This window comes from Wasmannia auropunctata, unplaced genomic scaffold (genome assembly GCF_000956235.1).
Source record: "Wasmannia auropunctata unplaced genomic scaffold, wasmannia.A_1.0 LD336106.1, whole genome shotgun sequence".
NCBI classification, from domain to species: Eukaryota; Metazoa; Arthropoda; class Insecta; order Hymenoptera; family Formicidae; genus Wasmannia; species Wasmannia auropunctata.
Window position 1 is genome coordinate 4,959,941 of NW_012026784.1, and position 17,019 is coordinate 4,976,959.

At 41.4% G+C, this 17,019-nt stretch overlaps 4 protein-coding genes and 1 long non-coding RNA gene across 11 annotated transcripts in view; 2 read left to right on the plus strand and 3 right to left on the minus strand.

Annotated features, from left to right (window-relative positions):
- Positions 1-123: 123 nt before the first annotated feature.
- Positions 124-4,549, plus strand: LOC105453479. Its single transcript, XR_974877.1, has 2 exons — positions 124-762; positions 1,180-4,549. It is a non-coding gene; the product is annotated as an uncharacterized LOC105453479 (long non-coding RNA).
- LOC105453468 (isocitrate dehydrogenase [NADP] cytoplasmic) lies at positions 4,102-7,131 on the minus strand. 2 transcript variants are annotated; one of them, XM_011695474.1, is made up of 3 exons: positions 6,505-7,131; positions 6,255-6,410; positions 4,102-5,835 (listed from the first exon to the last, which is right to left on the minus strand). In XM_011695474.1, exons 2-3 carry the CDS (start codon positions 6,267-6,269, stop codon positions 4,624-4,626), a joined length of 1,227 nt encoding a protein of 408 aa, XP_011693776.1. In that variant the 5' UTR covers positions 6,270-6,410; positions 6,505-7,131; the 3' UTR covers positions 4,102-4,623. The 2 variants fall into 2 exon arrangements, with proteins under 2 accessions (XP_011693776.1, XP_011693767.1); XM_011695465.1 differs by having other exon boundaries at positions 6,255-7,131.
- A 149-nt stretch (positions 7,132-7,280) lies between these two features.
- LOC105453494 (WD repeat-containing protein mio-B) lies at positions 7,281-13,529 on the plus strand. 2 transcript variants are annotated; one of them, XM_011695513.1, is made up of 16 exons: positions 7,281-7,511; positions 7,654-8,280; positions 8,492-8,686; positions 8,890-9,150; positions 9,233-9,460; positions 9,854-10,006; positions 10,094-10,275; positions 10,441-10,574; positions 10,643-10,750; positions 10,857-11,220; positions 11,370-11,508; positions 11,722-11,860; positions 12,160-12,370; positions 12,480-12,694; positions 12,995-13,076; positions 13,511-13,529. In XM_011695513.1, the coding sequence occupies exons 2-15, from the start codon at positions 8,145-8,147 to the stop codon at positions 13,074-13,076; spliced, it is 2,547 nt and encodes an 848-aa protein (XP_011693815.1). In that variant the 5' UTR covers positions 7,281-7,511; positions 7,654-8,144; the 3' UTR covers positions 13,511-13,529. The 2 variants fall into 2 exon arrangements, with proteins under 2 accessions (XP_011693815.1, XP_011693804.1); XM_011695502.1 differs by lacking the exon at positions 13,511-13,529 and having other exon boundaries at positions 12,995-13,238.
- Positions 13,113-15,156, minus strand: LOC105453486. Its single transcript, XM_011695492.1, has 3 exons — positions 14,656-15,156; positions 13,563-13,749; positions 13,113-13,485 (listed from the first exon to the last, which is right to left on the minus strand). The coding sequence occupies exons 1-3, from the start codon at positions 14,734-14,736 to the stop codon at positions 13,406-13,408; spliced, it is 348 nt and encodes a 115-aa protein (XP_011693794.1). The 5' UTR covers positions 14,737-15,156; the 3' UTR covers positions 13,113-13,405.
- A 129-nt stretch (positions 15,157-15,285) lies between these two features.
- LOC105453502 overlaps positions 15,286-17,019 on the minus strand; it is a 2,864-nt gene continuing 1,130 nt past the window's right edge. For 3 of the 5 annotated variants that reach the window (XM_011695533.1, XM_011695526.1, XM_011695550.1), the window contains 2 exons: positions 16,168-16,516; positions 15,286-16,087 (listed from right to left, as the gene is read on the minus strand). In XM_011695533.1, coding sequence (XP_011693835.1) covers positions 15,314-16,087; positions 16,168-16,516 — 1,123 coding nt within the window. In that variant the 3' untranslated portion in view covers positions 15,286-15,313. Of the gene's footprint in view, positions 16,088-16,167; positions 16,517-16,729; positions 16,801-17,019 lie in introns of all 5 variants that reach the window. The other 2 variants (XM_011695542.1, XM_011695559.1) reach the window with 2 other exon arrangements.

Genomic DNA, 17,019 nt, shown 5'->3' on the forward strand with positions numbered 1-17,019 from the left:
GGCGGAAGAAGCACGTCACATTCCTCACGGCCGGTCCTTCTTCCCGGCGCTTCCCTCCCTTCATCTTGTCTCGCCGGAAGTACGTCCTACAGTCGTATGGGCAAGTACCCGAGGGAGAGATTACTCTCGTCGTCATCCGGCGCGAAAGCGGATGTCCGATGGCATCGCTCTATAGTAGCGACCTTTAATTACAACAGACGAGGGGATCCCACTTTGGATCAACTGTTCGGAAAAAAGTATCCGGACGCGCTGGAAATATTGAACCATGTTAATTCCTTTTCAGAACAATTCATATATTTTAATCCGTTCTATTCTCGTACGTGCGGGGACGTGCCCGTCCTTTGTCCTACATCCTATTTTCATCCCGAGAACCCTCTCCTCCGTCTCGCAGAGCGGTACCACCTGAGGAGCCATCATTTCTACGTAGTCACGTCTTTTTATCGGTCCGCTATTATTACCGCTAATTATCTCTTCCTTCCTCGCGAACTCGCTGCACTCGGACGCGGGAGTGTCTCCTCGCTCGCGTCGGCCGCAGCCTCTCAGGGTCGTCTACTTTCCGGTCCTGGTGGAAACCGACCGACGTCGGCTCGTCTCGACGATTCTCGATCTCCGAGCGGATCCTCGGAGATGCCCGCACACGTGTCTCGCCGATCGTTTCCTCCGCCGCCGGGGCGGAGCGAAGCGCGTTCACGTATACAGGGTGTCCCGCAGGCGTCTGGCCGATTCGAAGCCGAATGGTTTCTGTCAACGGAAACGCCGACGGTAGTTATTGTTTATTTAATCGTTTTCAGTATTGCAAACATCCCACGCGATCGAGAGGCCGAAATAGGAATTGGGGATGCGGTAAATTATATACATCCACATCTATACATAAATGATGCACATTTCTGAATTAATTCGTGCACGCGAGCGAGAAAGAAACTTTTTATTTCTCTCGTAGGGGAAACAAGACGCATTACAATATATATATAATTCAAAGCATGTAACAGATTATGGATATATATAATTATCGCAGGAGGGAAGGAATATAATTGAATGTTTTGCCACGTGGGTGAAACGCGGCGAGTAGGAGTACGCTACCCTTTAGGAGGAGGAGGAGGAGATATTTATCTCCGCTTGAAAGATTACGTAGATTACGGGAATTCCCATTCCGCGATATTTGTATCTCTTCTTTTTTAGGCATCATACACGCGAGCGTACCGCATGTGACATCACCGGACGGACGTCGTGTGTCGGAAGAGGCGACCTTTCCGCGCGAGGCGTCGCGCAATGCAACGGACGCGATAACAACGTCGACGTGTGCGTGTGTAAAGAGCAGTAGGGCGTTACGCAAACGCGAGTCTCTTACCTGCTGAGAGCTGATGAGAGAGAGAGAGAGAGGCGCACGTGCACGCGTGTCGAGTCTCGACGCCATTGAGAAGAACGCGCGCCGGGACGTACGGAGCTGAATGCGCAGCGATGAAAGAACAAAAAGGAACCTGGTCAAAGACCAGAGGGCCACCCTGGGTAAATTTTCGTGAGGATCCGGGAATGACTGAGGAATACAAACATTATTACTGTTTGATCGTTCTGATATAAATATGAAATATTCAACCATGCATTATTTATAACTAGCGATGTACAAAATATATATATAGTCAAATATATCGAAAACAGATTTTGCAAAATGTCGAATCTGCTATAGACTTTCCGCAGACGGCGGAAAGCCAACAGAAATATAATAAAAATCTGTTAACAGAGTAGAATATGATAACAGATTTAATTGCAGAAATTCAACAAAATATATTTTCGTAATCATTTAAATGATAGGATTTCATTCTAAATAAACATACCGGCATGTGCATGCTACCACCATGCAGTTGTCAACCATCATGCAAACACTATAATATCTTGTTACTGATCATATCAGCAGGCTATGCTGAACATGAGCTTAATGAGAACGCATGCTAATCTATTGCGCAATATTCTGCTCGAATCTGCTAACGAACTGCAGTCAGCGTCCTGTACCATTTCATCACATTTCATCATGATGCTCGTCGCTCAGTTTTAGCGTCAAAACAGTTCAACACTCATCGATTTTGATCTGTTGTTGACACTAAAATGAGCGTTGAGCACATATATAGATATTTATCTAGTTAAATTTCTATGGTTGAGCGTCAGCATGAAAAGGATATACATACCAATTTTTGCTCAACGGGAATCAACGCGAAAGTGGTCAGGTTAGTAGGTATACGAATGTTTAAGAGTCCCGAGGGTCCCGAGAACTGAATACGCACAATCGAACGGTACGTTGATGGAATCATCGTTTGTCAGATCCTTAAATCTATAATGGAAAGAATATTTGTCTTGCATTTCTACAATCGGAGAGTATTCCTCGGGAATAAATTTGAGCGAGTTATAATTACGTGTATAATGTATAATGGTGTGAAGCAGTAAACTAGCAAAAACAGAATTTTCCTGATGATCCGAAATCGAAAGTAATAAATAGCGTCGCTAATCGATGTTTTACATATATTTAGAAACAAATTCCATCCATTTTATTCGCCTGCATCATTTGCCATACTCCCCCCGTAAAATCTTTCTGCTAACTGAAGAGAAATCTGTACTGCTGGTTCTGCATTATATGATGGCAGATAAAATCGGTGGGTAAAAACGGAACGTATCGCAACGTCGATAAAGTAACTCGCCGAAGGTACCGACGCGCGTTTCGCTTATCGTCCGATGGTACATGTAAGTCGAATGTATGTAGCGGGTGTATCTGCATATTCAATCATTGTTGATGCGTCTACTGTTACGTAAGACGAGAACTCGGACTCTCGCATAATGCATGTGAATAATTTATAAAAGGTTTCGAAAGGTCGACGAATTCTCCACGATCTACTGAGTTATAATCAATATGTATATGCGGACAGACCTTTGTCTTGCCAAGTTTTATACCGCGGATGAATTCACGTTAAAAAATAAAAGTCACTGTTGAAATATTTATTTGTTTTTTTTTGTTATATTTCCACATATTTAATTGACTTGACTTTTGCCGATAATCTGGCTGACTCAGAAGACTTTATCTGCTCCCCAAAGAATTAGGAAGTCTATTCCTATCTCAGATTAAATTAATAAAATCAATGAAATTAAGGAATTAATTCACCTATAGAAAAATAGAAATTCAAATCAATAGACGGTAATTCTTTATACGACGCACTTCTGTCGACTCTATAAAAATTGAATTTTTCATACATTTCAATCACTTTTATTTATTCTACTTGTTGGAAATTATTCTTAGGACAAAACTCCGATAAACTTAATCGGTGGTTAATTCAATTGGTAAAATAACTTGTGAAAAATTTCCAATTATATATAATTCATCGTGTCTAATCTTATTTTTTTCAAATGGCAAGGAACTGATAAATGCATGTATAATATGCACGATAAGAAATTAAACTAAAAGTCTAAAAATATCTTTCATTTCGACAGATTCGAATAGATCGACGTATCGATTTGTATGAGAAACCATTTCGTTATCTGGCGTTCTTTCTCACTTGCTGATAACGAGAAAGACTAGATTCGATGTAAATGTCTCGCTGCCTGTAACTTCATAAATTATGCAAATGTAGATAATTAATGTTTTCCAATTATTTAAAGATAATTATGTTTTCCATAGTTTTTGCTCGGATTGCAGCAAAATGAACATTTCTATCTTGACGTTAGTATAACATTCGTTCATACCACTTGGACGAAATTAAGTAATCACGAGAGTTGATAACTGATAGCAAACGTTACTGATTACGAAGTTGTTATTCGCCACGCGTTAGATCGCGCAATGCAATTTTTTTGTAAAGATTTTAAAAATGTGAGGCTATATTGTTGATATCAGATACAGTATTTGTACGCAAAATATACCTTGGGGATTAGATCGCGTAATGTTAAGAAAATATAAAGATAAAAAAAAAAGAAATTCCCACACTCTTAGATAAAAAGTATTTTTTTTAATTTCCGAAAGATTTAATTTCATCCAATCATGTTTCTTTAATGCATGCAGAATGATTCAAAGTTATTTTGATGTTAGGCTTAATTGTAAATGTTAAATTTTATGATTAAAAAATCTTTTGATTAAAAAAAATTTATTTAAAAATTTATACAGTTGTTTGACTGTATGAATATGAATCGATTTATCTGATCAATCTGTTAAATTTGTCTGCTCCATTATTTCATTCGGAAAACGACGTATAAATTTTAAAATTTTGAAATGCTACTACCATCGATGATAACTTTGTACCATCGATTATTTTGTCGAGTTGAATAATTGGCCCGATCATTAGCCAATATCATTATCTTGCCTTTTATATCTTTTACATAGTCATCGAGAAAAATATGAGGCAATCGGCACATTTGCGAAACGAATGGTCCGATTAATGTTTTTAAGATAAATCAAACGGTCACGATGGCGTGAAACCGAGGAAGTGACGTAACTGTAGCGACAATCTTATATGCATGTAATTGAATATAATATATGCTCAACGAAGCCTAGTTTTTTCCCGTAACCATGTAAATATTTTCTTTTTTTTTTATTATTTACGTAATGACTTAATACTTGGCTCGTAAGCCACGTTCTTCATTCCCGACGAGTCATGCTTTGAGCTGCTTCTTCAGATTCTCGGCGAGCTTGTCCATAAACTCGAACGTCTCGAGGTAATCGGCTCTGGTGACGTTGCTCATGCCCTTGATGCATATGGCGAGGTCCTTGGTGAGGTGACCAGATTCGATGGTGTCGATGCAGACCTTCTCCAGCGTTTCGGCAAAGTGTCGCAGGCGCGTGTTGTTGTCGAGCTTAGCGCGATGCAGTAGGCCGCGGGTCCACGCGAAGATAGAAGCGATCGGATTGGTGGACGTCTCGTTGCCCTGCTGATACTGACGGTAGTGACGGGTGACGGTGCCGTGGGCGGCCTCGGCCTCGATCGTGCGGCCGTCCGGACACAGGAGGACCGACGTCATCATGCCCAGGGATCCGTAGCCCTGCGCGACCGAGTCCGACTGTACGTCGCCGTCGTAGTTCTTGCACGACCACACGAAACCGCCCTCGGATTTCATGGCGTAGGCCACCATGTCGTCGATCAACCGGTGCTCGTACCATATCTTCTTCGCCTCGAACTGCTGTTTGTACTCCTTGTCGTAGATCTCCTGGAATATGTCCTTGAAGCGGCCGTCGTACTTCTTCAGGATCGTGTTCTTCGTGGACAGGTACAGCGGATAGTTGCGCGACAGCGCGTATTGGAATGAGCTGTGGGCGAAAGCGCGAATGCTCTCGTCGGTGTTGTACTGCGCCTGGGCGATACCGGGTCCTTTGAAATCGTGAACGGTGTGCTGGATCTTCTCACCGGAGACGCCGGTCCATGTGATCTCCAGCTTACCCGGGCCGGGCACCACGAAGTCCGTGGCCTTGTACTGATCGGCGTGCGCGTGTCTGCCGATGATGATCGGCTCCTTCCAGCACACCACCAGACGCGGTATGTTCTTGCAGATGATAGCCTCGCGGAACACCGTGCCGCCCAGGATGTTCCTGATGGTGCCGTTCGGGCTCTTCCACATCTGCTTCAGTTTGAACTCCTCCACGCGCTTCTCGTCGGGCGTGATGGTGGCGCACTTGATGCCGACGTTGTAACGCTTGATTGCCTCAGCACATTCCACCGTCACTTTGTCATTCGTCGCGTCGCGATTTTCGATACCCAAGTCGTACGTATGCAATTCAACGTCTAAGTAGGGCAGGATAAGCTTCTCCTTAATCGACTCCCATATGATGCGTGTCATTTCATCGCCGAGAATGTCGACGACTGGACCTGTCTAAAGATTTACAAAATTACTTAAAAATAAATAATTTTAACAGAGATCATTCTTTTTTTATTTTTTTTTATATAATACATAAGTTCCATTTTATAAAATAATGTCAATTAGAAAGAAATGTTTTTTTTTTTTAATATTACAATCTGCGTCCGTTTAGATTTAAATATTCATTTTTAACTGACTTATTCTCAATATTTTATAATTTGCGATAATATTCATGTTTACTCAAGAAATGCATTTTGAAATAAAAAGTTTTGCAATCGGTGTAAAGTCCACTTTCACACGCCCTTCCTCCGAAGTAATGGAGAAATCGGGGTTAAAAATTACCGGTTTTAAATCCCTTCTCCCATCTTCGAAACGTCCCGAACGAGACAAACGTCATTTCGGAAAGCAGACAGCTCATATATATTTGTATTTACCTTTATCTTTGCCATTGTCGCGAACGAGGCGCCGAGAGTCTTCGCGAGTTGTTCTATCGACGGATTTCGCAGCAGGTGACGACGTCGGCAATCGGACTCCCGCACAGCGCCGAGCGAGGACGACGAAGATGACGCGACTCCGTGATAACTAGCCGACTGTAACGAGCGTACAGTCCTTATAAAATGCGCGTACGGCTGGAGGGCACGGTGGGGCGCAAGCATGGCAGCCTTAAATGTGTGTGTCACCCACCTCTACACCTATGTAGTGTGTGCGTGTGTGTACTCCTTAATATTCCCTCCACCCCGATATGTAATATTCTTTCCCCACCTGTATCTTCTTTTTCTTCACTTCACGCCGATACCCGGGTTCCCTTTTTTACAATCGATCGTTAACGCGACGGTCGGAGCGCGGAGCATCTATAGTCTAGGTCGATTCGGGATCACCGATAAGACTTCAAAGACTCCGTTATCACGCGAAGTCACATGTTCGAGTTTTGGAGTTTGTACCCCCCCCGAGAAACCGAATTCTCAACTCGCTCGGATCTCGAGTTAAACTAAATGATCTTTTCCTCTCTCTCTCTCTGTCTTTCTCGTGCCAAGAGCGAACAGGACGTAACTGACCGGCCTCGCGGAGAGGAGAGGCATGTGCGTCTCGGTGGCCGCTATCGGTTCGCATTTTTACAGAGGATGTACGAGACGTGCCGATGTGACGTATGTATGTACTTGCAGTCTTGTGCGTATCTAACGATATTCGTTCTCTCGGTCCCGAGATATCACGACCCCGACTTCGACGAGATCCGGGAAGCCGCCTAACGCAAGCGACGCTATTTCGAGTACACCGACCACAGTAAAAAGAAAAGGCGACCCGAACACGCGGTCCGTGTCTCCTTCCGAAGTCGGCGCGTTTCTATTTGTCTCTAGCTCGACCGCCATGTTGGCGCGAATCTACGTCGAGAAAATTTCACTTTTCAGGTTGGCGACACTTTTGTATCTAAGAGATGGCTGTTCCTATTGGATATTAGACGTCAGGGATTGTCGTGTGAAGAGAACTTTACGATTTTGCGAATGTTTCGAAAGTTACTGAAACAAATACCGAGATAAATAGATAAATAGATTTTTCGATTAGGAAATTGAGTACTCGCGTTTTTGGCTGCAGGTTTATTACCGTCGTGCCGTTTATTACTCCATTTAGATTTATAACGAGATACTGAAGAAGGAAAAAAAAAGAAAGTATAAAGAATGAATAAGTTTATGCAGGTTATATTCCAAAAACATTGTTTACTTTCGAGAATTTTATTAAAAATCTGTAGCGTACGTCACGTAAATTGTAGCTTTTCGGTAGAACTTTCCTCGAGAGCAACATTTTAAATTGTAAAAAAAAAATATCCACGAATTTCAGATGCCACTCGGCGACCACTTCGCTTCGGCGTTCACAATGGCGTTTTACACACGCCGTCGTCAGTGATTACCTCCCGTTATCGTTCGTCTGACTAGTGCAGTGGTTCGTTGTCGCTGCGGGCCGGTGACGCGCATTCCGCGGCGAGAGGAAGACACACGGAAGGTGCTTGGATTCCCGCGAGTGGATGACGACGAGGACAAGGACGGGAGAGGTCGGGGGTGGCATGATAAACGTAAACATCCAAAGGGCATGTTTCACAAGGGACGGATAATCATACAGACGTGGCAGAGAATAACAGGGAAGCCTTACTTTCGCGTGTGGATAGACGATCGGATGAATATCTGAAGAATTGCGTCGATACGTTGTGCCGTTGTACACATTGAGCGCAATACCGTTTCGACGTTGCGCGATGTTGGCGGGCGCGAGGTAACGCGCGATGCACCGCGGCTTTTTATGACAGAAGCGTGAATAAACGAGACGCGGTATAAACGATGAGCCGCCCTAAATGGGACGTGCTGTGGTCCCCCTTTCACTCGGACCGATTTATAACGTGGGACAACGACGCGCAGTTGAATCTCTACGAGATTGGACCGCGTGACAATAGCGTGCGGGAGAACGAGCAATCTTGTAAGTTCGTTTCGGATGTACACTTGTTTTTTTTTTTTAAGATGATAAACATATAAATAGGCGTGTTCTTTTTAACTGAATTGGCTGCACTAGTCACAGCTTCACAGTTTATCTTTCTCTTTCTACATTGAAAGAAGAAAGATAAACTCCAAACTAGTACAGCCAGTTCAGCTAAAAAGAACACAGGCCCTTATGTCATTCTTCAACGCAGATCTGCAGATCTCGGAGCACTCCGTCGCCGAGCCGATCAGCACCTTTACTATCAGCAGCTTTGCGAAATGCATCGACGTGTATCCGCAACCGGAACCGGACATCGTCGCCAGTGGCCATACGAATGGAAAGATCGTTCTGAACAGCCTCAGTCCGCCGGAGTTTGATTACCAGGGCTTGGGCGGCAGAGAGTTTTGTAGGGATCATTAGGCTATATTGTTATCGAGCGACATTAACATCTGGGGCTGCGTTACATTTAACGTTTGTAACCATTTCTTGTCCTTGTTTAACATTCGATAAACAACAAGGACGAAATGATTCCGAGAGCGTTGCGAGCGTTAGATGAAACGCACCCTAGATGATACATCGCTTTAATCTCTTGTTTCGATGAAATTCCAGTTCCAAAGTACATGCGATCGTGCAATGTTGTCGCCTGGAATCCCGTGGACACTCACCTGATCGTGTCGGGCCTGGACAAACACAGCAAAGAGCACTCCGTGATGCTTTGGGATGTGCACCACAGTCCGAAAAGCTCGGAAAGACCGATAATAGAAGCCGGCATATCAGAAACCGTACATTCCGCCGCTTGGTTTAAGGACGAGGCGAGATGTCTGGCTCTCGGCGTCAATAACAAGCAGTTGAAAGTTATCGATTTCAGAGGTACGCTCTTAAAAGAGATGATATATGGTTTGCCAGCGTGCAAGTCGATACTATCGATATTCTTTGTATTTTTTGTTTTTAGATTCTGCAAAAGTGGTGAATGTGACTCCCACGAAAGCGATATATAATCTGTCGGTGAATCCCCATAATAATTACCAGTTACTTTCGCACGTCGACAATCTTATAACGATCTGGGACATTCGATGTTTCGAGAAACCGATCGTTACTATAATGCCGCAACGGCAGATTACGAAGGTGTTGTGGTGTCCCACCAGGAAAAATCTAATTGGCACATTACAAAAAGACTCGGGTATGTGGTTTTAAACTGTAATTAGTGCACATATGTGTAGTTTTTTTGGAATTGATGTTAAACGTGTGAAAACATAAGCTGTTAGACAAAAGCTGGATCTACAATTTGCTCTTCAATTCCTGCTTTTTGCTTTTTATCTCTTGCCTTATTCCCTCTTTGCGTTCGTTTTATCGATAATCGTGTTTCTAGTCATGTATTGCCTGTTTTCTCTTCCGAAATTTATCAACATTTATCTCGGGCGAAAATGAAGAATCAAGCAATATATAAAGGCAAAAGGGCAAGGGTGGTAAAAGGTGGTAAAAAGCAAGATTGAAACAAGATGCAAAGAGTACATTGTAGATCCAGCCAAAGAGAAAAGTAAAGAACAGAAACGCATTCATTCTTGTTTTGCAGTTGGCTTGCATTTATTTGATGTTCAGTACTGCGGCGCAGAAGATCCGGAACCTGGATTTCTGGAAAGAGTGGTTTTACCACGGTGGCATAGTCCCATGAGTTTTTCATGGCATCCGACCGATGAGAATCGATTGTTGGCGATATCGCTGCAAGGTATTTGAAATACCTCATCTTAGAATACAATTCTTTCATGTTACAATACTGTTCCAAAGATTGCAAAAGATAATCCTTATTTTGCAGGTGTAACCGATTACACCGTATCTGAGAGGATAACGCTCAATTGGTCCGCTCGATCGTGTCTCATGTGGAACTGCGCTTTCAAATCGTTTAAATACATACACAGTGAGGATAGTGTTTATAAGGAGCTAGATGACATCTCGGTTTTAACCAAGAGGCGTGCTATGTTCGAATATGGCTTACTTGTAAGTGAATTGAGATTGATTGAGAGTGATTCGAGTTAATGGAAATATTTCAACATTGCCTTTATTTTTCATTTTACTTTCGATCTGTGTTAGTGTCCTTTTCTCTTGAATCTTATCTTTAATTATATTTAAACGGTGTATAATTATATGTGCATGCGTTTTTAGCCGGAGTTAGCTCACAATGGCGATATAGCTGAGAACGAAACTCTAAAGAACTTGTGGCAATGGCTGTACTTGAGTCGCTCTTTAGTGGAAGACGGCACTATACAGAGCCCCGATAATAAGCATCCTGGTGTGAGGTAAAATTACAGCGACTTATAGTTGGAAGTATATATGTAAAAACGTAATGCCTCCAACTTTTACATAGGACAGTTTTGAAATTGGATCAGCAAAACCCAGTCAACGGTTTGAAAACAGAAGTGATCCATCGCTCGTGGACGGACATAGGTTCTGGTTACATGATAAAAGTCTATAGGTAATTATAAATTGTTTGAGCTTGTGAAAAATTGTGCATGAAAATGCGGAGAAAATGTGGGTATTCGCGCCCATTTAATGCAATTTCCAATCGGTACCGACCGCAGATCGCCGGACAGAGAGAGGAGCCTTCTTCTCTGCGGCTTGCGATTCGACAGAGAGACCAACACGGCGTACGATAACGCGTATCTGGAGAAGCTGGAGAAGGAAGGCGCGTACGCGAAAGCGGCCGCGTTCGCGGTATTTAATCTCTGTCTGAGGCAAGCTATAGACATTTTGAATCGAGGTGCCAGCAAGAAACAAACGACTATTCTGAATATGGTAGCAATGGCGCTGTCAGGCTTCTCCGAAGAACGTACCACGTTGTGGAGAGAGTCGTGTCAGAAATCGAAATCCCAGTTATCGGATCCTTATTTGAGAGCGACATTCGGTTTCTTGACCGCGGATAACGATTCCTACGAAAGCGTACTTGTAAGTATCGAAGGCGAAATCGAGATTTGACGAGATCGATGTCTCAGGGCTCGAAATCGAGATTTGATGACATTGATATCTCAAGGCTCGAAATCGAGATTTGATGAGATTGATGTCTCAGGCACTTGACAAAACGCTCGATGTTGCAGAACGAAAATGGTATGGCCGTTGAAGATCGAATAGCATTCGCCCTCATGTTCTTATCGGATAATAAGCTGCACGAGTACTTGAAAAAACTGACCCAGAAGGTAATTGAAGATGGAGATCTAGCGGGCTTCTTGGTTACAGGTTGTGACTCGAATATGTTTTGTACATTTTTACAAATGGCTTATTTTTTATAGCTGAACTGGCTGCACTAGTTCGGAGTTTACCTTTCTTCTTCCAATGTGGAAAGAGAAAGATAAACTATGAATTAGCGCAACCAATTCAGCTATAAAGAACAGGCCTATATAATGTTGACTACGTGCTTTCTCATTCATAACGCTTATCGTTGTGCTTCAGGTGCGGGTATGGAAAGTATACAATTATTGAGTAGATACTTGGAAATCACCTCAGATGTTCAAAGTTGTACTCTCATTGCCATCAGAACTTTTCCGCCTAAGTTGCTTCAAGAGAACCAAGTTCAAGTATGGATAACGAGGTATTACAATCAAGAGCTTCTCTCATAAATATTCTTTTATTGAAATTCCCGAAATAGGTTAGCATCATTCTCATCTCCTTTGAGCAGGAGACGAGAATGGTGTAATCTATTTCGAGAAGGTAAAACTCAATCTTCAACTTTCCAATCAATTTTTTATTAAGAGATATACATGAGATGAATATCTCTTAAACGAAATTGAATTCAGAAATCGCAGACTATAAGTCGATCACTTGTATAGAGTAAATACATTTTTCATAAATATCAGATCAGATTTCTTATTCTGCATGTCGCTGTTACAGTTACAGACACCTCTTGAACGCGTGGAAATTATGGTTTCAAAGAGCCAAATTTGACATTGCCATGAGGTCTTCGACACCTCAGGAAAGGCCGCCGCAACAAATACACGTATCTTGTCATTTCTGCGGCAAAAGCATATCGGCTTCCATGCAAGGTTTGAGCAGGACGAGAGTCCCATTCGGCAGATTGGGCAGTACTCCTAACAAATTGAAGGTATATTTCTATCTCTTGACTGGTTTTTATATAATTTATATATCAGATCTCTGATTTTTTTTTGTTAATAAGATTTCAAGTCTTTATTCAATATTTTTTTGATTGATAGATGACAGCGTGCCCGAATTGCCGCAAACCTTTGCCGCGTTGCGCAATATGCTTGATGCACATAGGTACCGTCAGCGGACTGCAAACAGCTCCCAGTCCCGGCGGTACGAGAAACGAGGAATGCAATACCAAGCTTACAGAATTCAACAGCTGGTTCTCGTGGTGTCTAACATGTAAACACGGAGGTCACAGCGAACATATAGCTCAATGGTTTCGGTAAGGATGCAAGATTGTATTTATGCCGGTTTGAGTCGTAAATACACGTTGGTGTAAGTTAACAAAACATGTGAAAATTGACCCATATAACGCAAATAAACAAAAAGCTTCCTTATTCGGTCAAAGTTAGATCTTGCTGCTTAATGATACTTTCCGCTAAATTTCTGATAAATTTATATACATTTTCCTTAAAACTGCGCGCAGATATAATAAAATATAATTGGGATAGTCGATGTGCTGAAAGAAAGATGTGAATGTGAAATATGGCAGCTATTAATTTCTACATCTGATATGTTTCAGTCAACATACTGAATGTCCCGTGACATCTTGCAATTGTCGCTGCTCATCCTTGGATTACACGCGTAACGCAACTGTGACATAGGTATAATTACAAAGATTGTCAAATATTATATATATATTTATACATATTGAGATAATATATTTATTATAGTTCTAAGGTTTCGCATGTTGCATACTTATTTTGTATACTTATTAGGTCCCACCAGATCGATTTTATATACAGACGCGAGGGAATGCATGTTTGAACGCTTTTCTTTTACATTTATTATAGCATTCCTTGTTATATTTTTATGTTAGAGAATATATACGCTAATGTAAAAAAAAAAAAAAAAAAAAAAAAGAAATGTAAGGATCGAAGTAAAACATAGTAAACAATTTGTATATGTAAATTCCTTGAAGCTCTGTATTTTCTTAATCTCCGTAGAACACTCCCTCTAACTGATTCCCCGCTGCGCAGCGCACATTCAGCATTGTATTGTAGCCATTTGCATCTACAGCAAATTAACTCCGTTAAAGATACCGTCGACACATTCGCCAGAAAAAAAAACCACATCGAAGTTTTACTCACCGAAGTCCTTGGTCATGTTTGAAGGGAAACATATAAAGAAACTGCAGGACATGGTGGACTTGGACTTTATCGTACCGTGCACCTCTATGTAGTCCGCTATGTTGTTATCGAGCGGCTCAGGAAACACCACGTTAATTCGAGCGTCATCCGTCGTCGTTAACTCTGCGCTCCTACCATCTGAACTTTTCTGTGAATTACCTCAAATGTATTTTACCTATCATTAACAGGTATTTATAAATTCGAGTCTGGTTTAATTCAACAGAGTAAACACAGCTTTGCAGCTGTTGTAAGTAATTTTTTAATATTGATTTAAATCATTCAGATTCAGTGAGGAACTAAGCAAGAAGCAGTAAATATCATATTAAAGTCTTGCAATTGCAAAGCTGTGTTTTCTGCTGAATGCAGCCATTGACTTGCCCGTCATTTTTTTAAAAAACAAAATAGCAAAGAGATTTGTGGAAGTCCTGGCTAACTTTATTAAGAAATCTATTAATGATAAATAAGAAAAAAATAATGATAGGGCTGTGAAGCCTTGTGTCCACGATACTAGAAATTGGTTCAAGATCTCGGATCAAGAACTGTATAGCCAATAAAACTGCTGGTTTTCCGTAAAAACTACAAGTTGATTGACACAGTTGGTTCGAGAACTTGGACCGATTTCTAATATTGTGGACGTAAGGCTTAAGAGTCGAAAACAGCAGTTAGTAGTGCTCAAATTCTAAACGACGTATCCAACCATTTTGGCTCCACTCGAAGATGGTTCAAAGCGGTGCGGAAACGTTCGTTATCACGAATGCCACTCAATGTGCTTACGAGGTTTGATTAAAAATACATCATTTAGAATAATTTGCGCATCATTAACTGCATTCTGACTCGTACAGTTCTCATCACTTTTTTAATTCGTTATTTAAGTCCTATATTACAATTTACGCTTCTTTCGTATTAACGATATATATTAAAAATATTATTTAGTTCATAATAATTAATGTTCATTATAATAAAATGCGATTTATCTTCGTTCCGTGATATCAAAGCCGCGGCCGCGGTGATCATCATAACCTTAAACTGACTTAACCAAAAAATGTCTTCGTACCTCCGTGATTTTGCCAAGCACGATCGCCTCCTGACCGATGCGTTGCCCTAATCGCTTACCCAGAATACGTACGTCTGACATTTTCGCACGTTAATCGACGTATCTTTGAGCAATTGACACTTCGCGAGAATATGCAAAAAATTACAGCGCGAAACGCCGGCAAACAAAAGCACAAGAGAGCAAACAAAGTGAAGACTGAAGGTTGGCGCCAAACGACAGCTGATCAAATCGGAAGCGACACATGGCACGCTTGCGTGACATGCGCAGAAAGTCCAAAACTACATATAACAATGTCGTGGAACGTCGAGGTTATCGAGTGAGTTTCTTCCTGACAAAACATTCACTTAGCACCTAGTGTCAGCAATTTATTGAGTATACTTTTATACATATTACAATTGTCTCTTTGATTTGTTAAACTCAATCATTTGTCCAATAAAAAATAAATGTACAATCTATAATCTCATAACATATATAGGTATATATGCTGTTTATATATTATATAAACAGCATGTATATTACAACAGAATATTTATATATTATATATATATATATATAATATATAAATATATATCCTTAACTGGCACATAGTTCTTAACAATTCATTACATATATCAAATCTATTTTAGACCGTATTGGTTTTTGAAAAATCAGTCTTATATCAGAACTGCGAAGCAAGATTGAGAAATACCGAGATAGCCATCACGAGGTTATACGTGGCACGATACTCGGCTACAATTTTGGTGTCAGCTGTGCCGAATTGCGTGACACGAGGGACGGACAGCAGGCGTAAACAAACCATGTAGCTCGTCGGCGCGCTGTTTACAGTGATCTGTTGTATCTTAACCTTTAACATACTTTCGATATCCCGCCTAATCTCGTACATCAAGTCCATATCATTGATGCACTTGTCCCTTATAATTCGCAGCATTTTCTGCTTCACATAGTATGTAATGTTATTGGAGTAATTTCTCTCGAACAAAATATGAAAATCCTTGATCGAGGAGGGATTGATGTCCCGCTTGTCCGTGTTGTACCTTTGACTGAAGCTTTCGAGGAAGCATGACATCGCTTTCTCCGACAACTCCGCCACCGGTAAGGTTTCCTTGTTAATGTCGTACTCTAATATTCCTATACCCAATTCTCGTATATCGTTCTCAAGCGTTTCCTTGTTAGGCGCGCCGATCTTATTCGCGTTAAGCGGTACGTTCATTTCATTGCCTGCGTTTGAGCTGAGTGCACTTGGATTCAGACGCAGCAACAATTTTCTCGCAGCTTCCTGCTTGGCTGACTTCTTGCAGTTCCCTATGCCCCTCTCGCGCACCGATCCTATGATGACCTCCATCGTGAATGTTTTCAGATGAGGTAGCCCGTCATCGTAGACAAGTTCGTACTGAATGTTTTTCGTTGATATCTTTTTTTGCTGGCAGTACTCCTGTAGGGCAAAAATTGTGCGGTGAGTCTTGGAGCTGTGATATTTGAATGACAGGTGAAACTCACAAAACACACACTTACGTTCAACATTCCAATGTAATTACGTTCAGGAGTGGACTGCTTAGGGGATGGAGATGCCTTCGCAGGGCTTTGCAGTCCGTTTGCAGCTGGAGATAGAGTATAATCTGTTGGCAATGAAATTATATTATTTGCGGACAACTTTGCGAGCATGTTCCTCGCGGCATTATGCTTGGCCTCCTTTTTGCAGCTCCCTGTACCGTAAGTTGTCAATTGCTTGCAAACCACATTACATATAAATTGCTTGTGGATCGCATCAATACTGTTCTCCGTAAAGTAGTAAACGGGCAGACTTCCTTCCTTTATTAACAGCTCTTGTAACAAGTTAATATCGGATTTGGCCATCGTGTAACTGAAAATATACAGAAAATATTTTGTTTAAAAAATATATAAAATATATTGCAGTCAGGTAGAAGAGAATTTGCAACTATACTTTGAATATGATTTACTGTACAAAATCTATACTTATATCCATTCATTTTAATGTGTTTAATATATTAATTTATAGAAAAACGACACAATTATCGCAAAATCTCGAAATTTTGATAGCGACATGAAATAGTACATTTTTTACTTCTCGCATGTAAACTTGATTTCTTAGCTTGTATACCTGACTCCGTTTTAGAGTGTTTTCTTCAAAGAGTTTATATACATAGAGTAGGGGAGACCTGGCGGCGCCTTTGACTGGAACCGTGAGCTGATAGAAAGAGAAAGAAAATGGAAGAGCGAAGGGTACATCCATCTTTTATCTTTTTCTCGCATGCGCAATTGAACAAGGATGCAGATGGGCGACTCGTTTTCTGTCTCTTTTTATGTGCTCACGCATTCTTAGCTGGCTCCTCTATACCTTGGTAC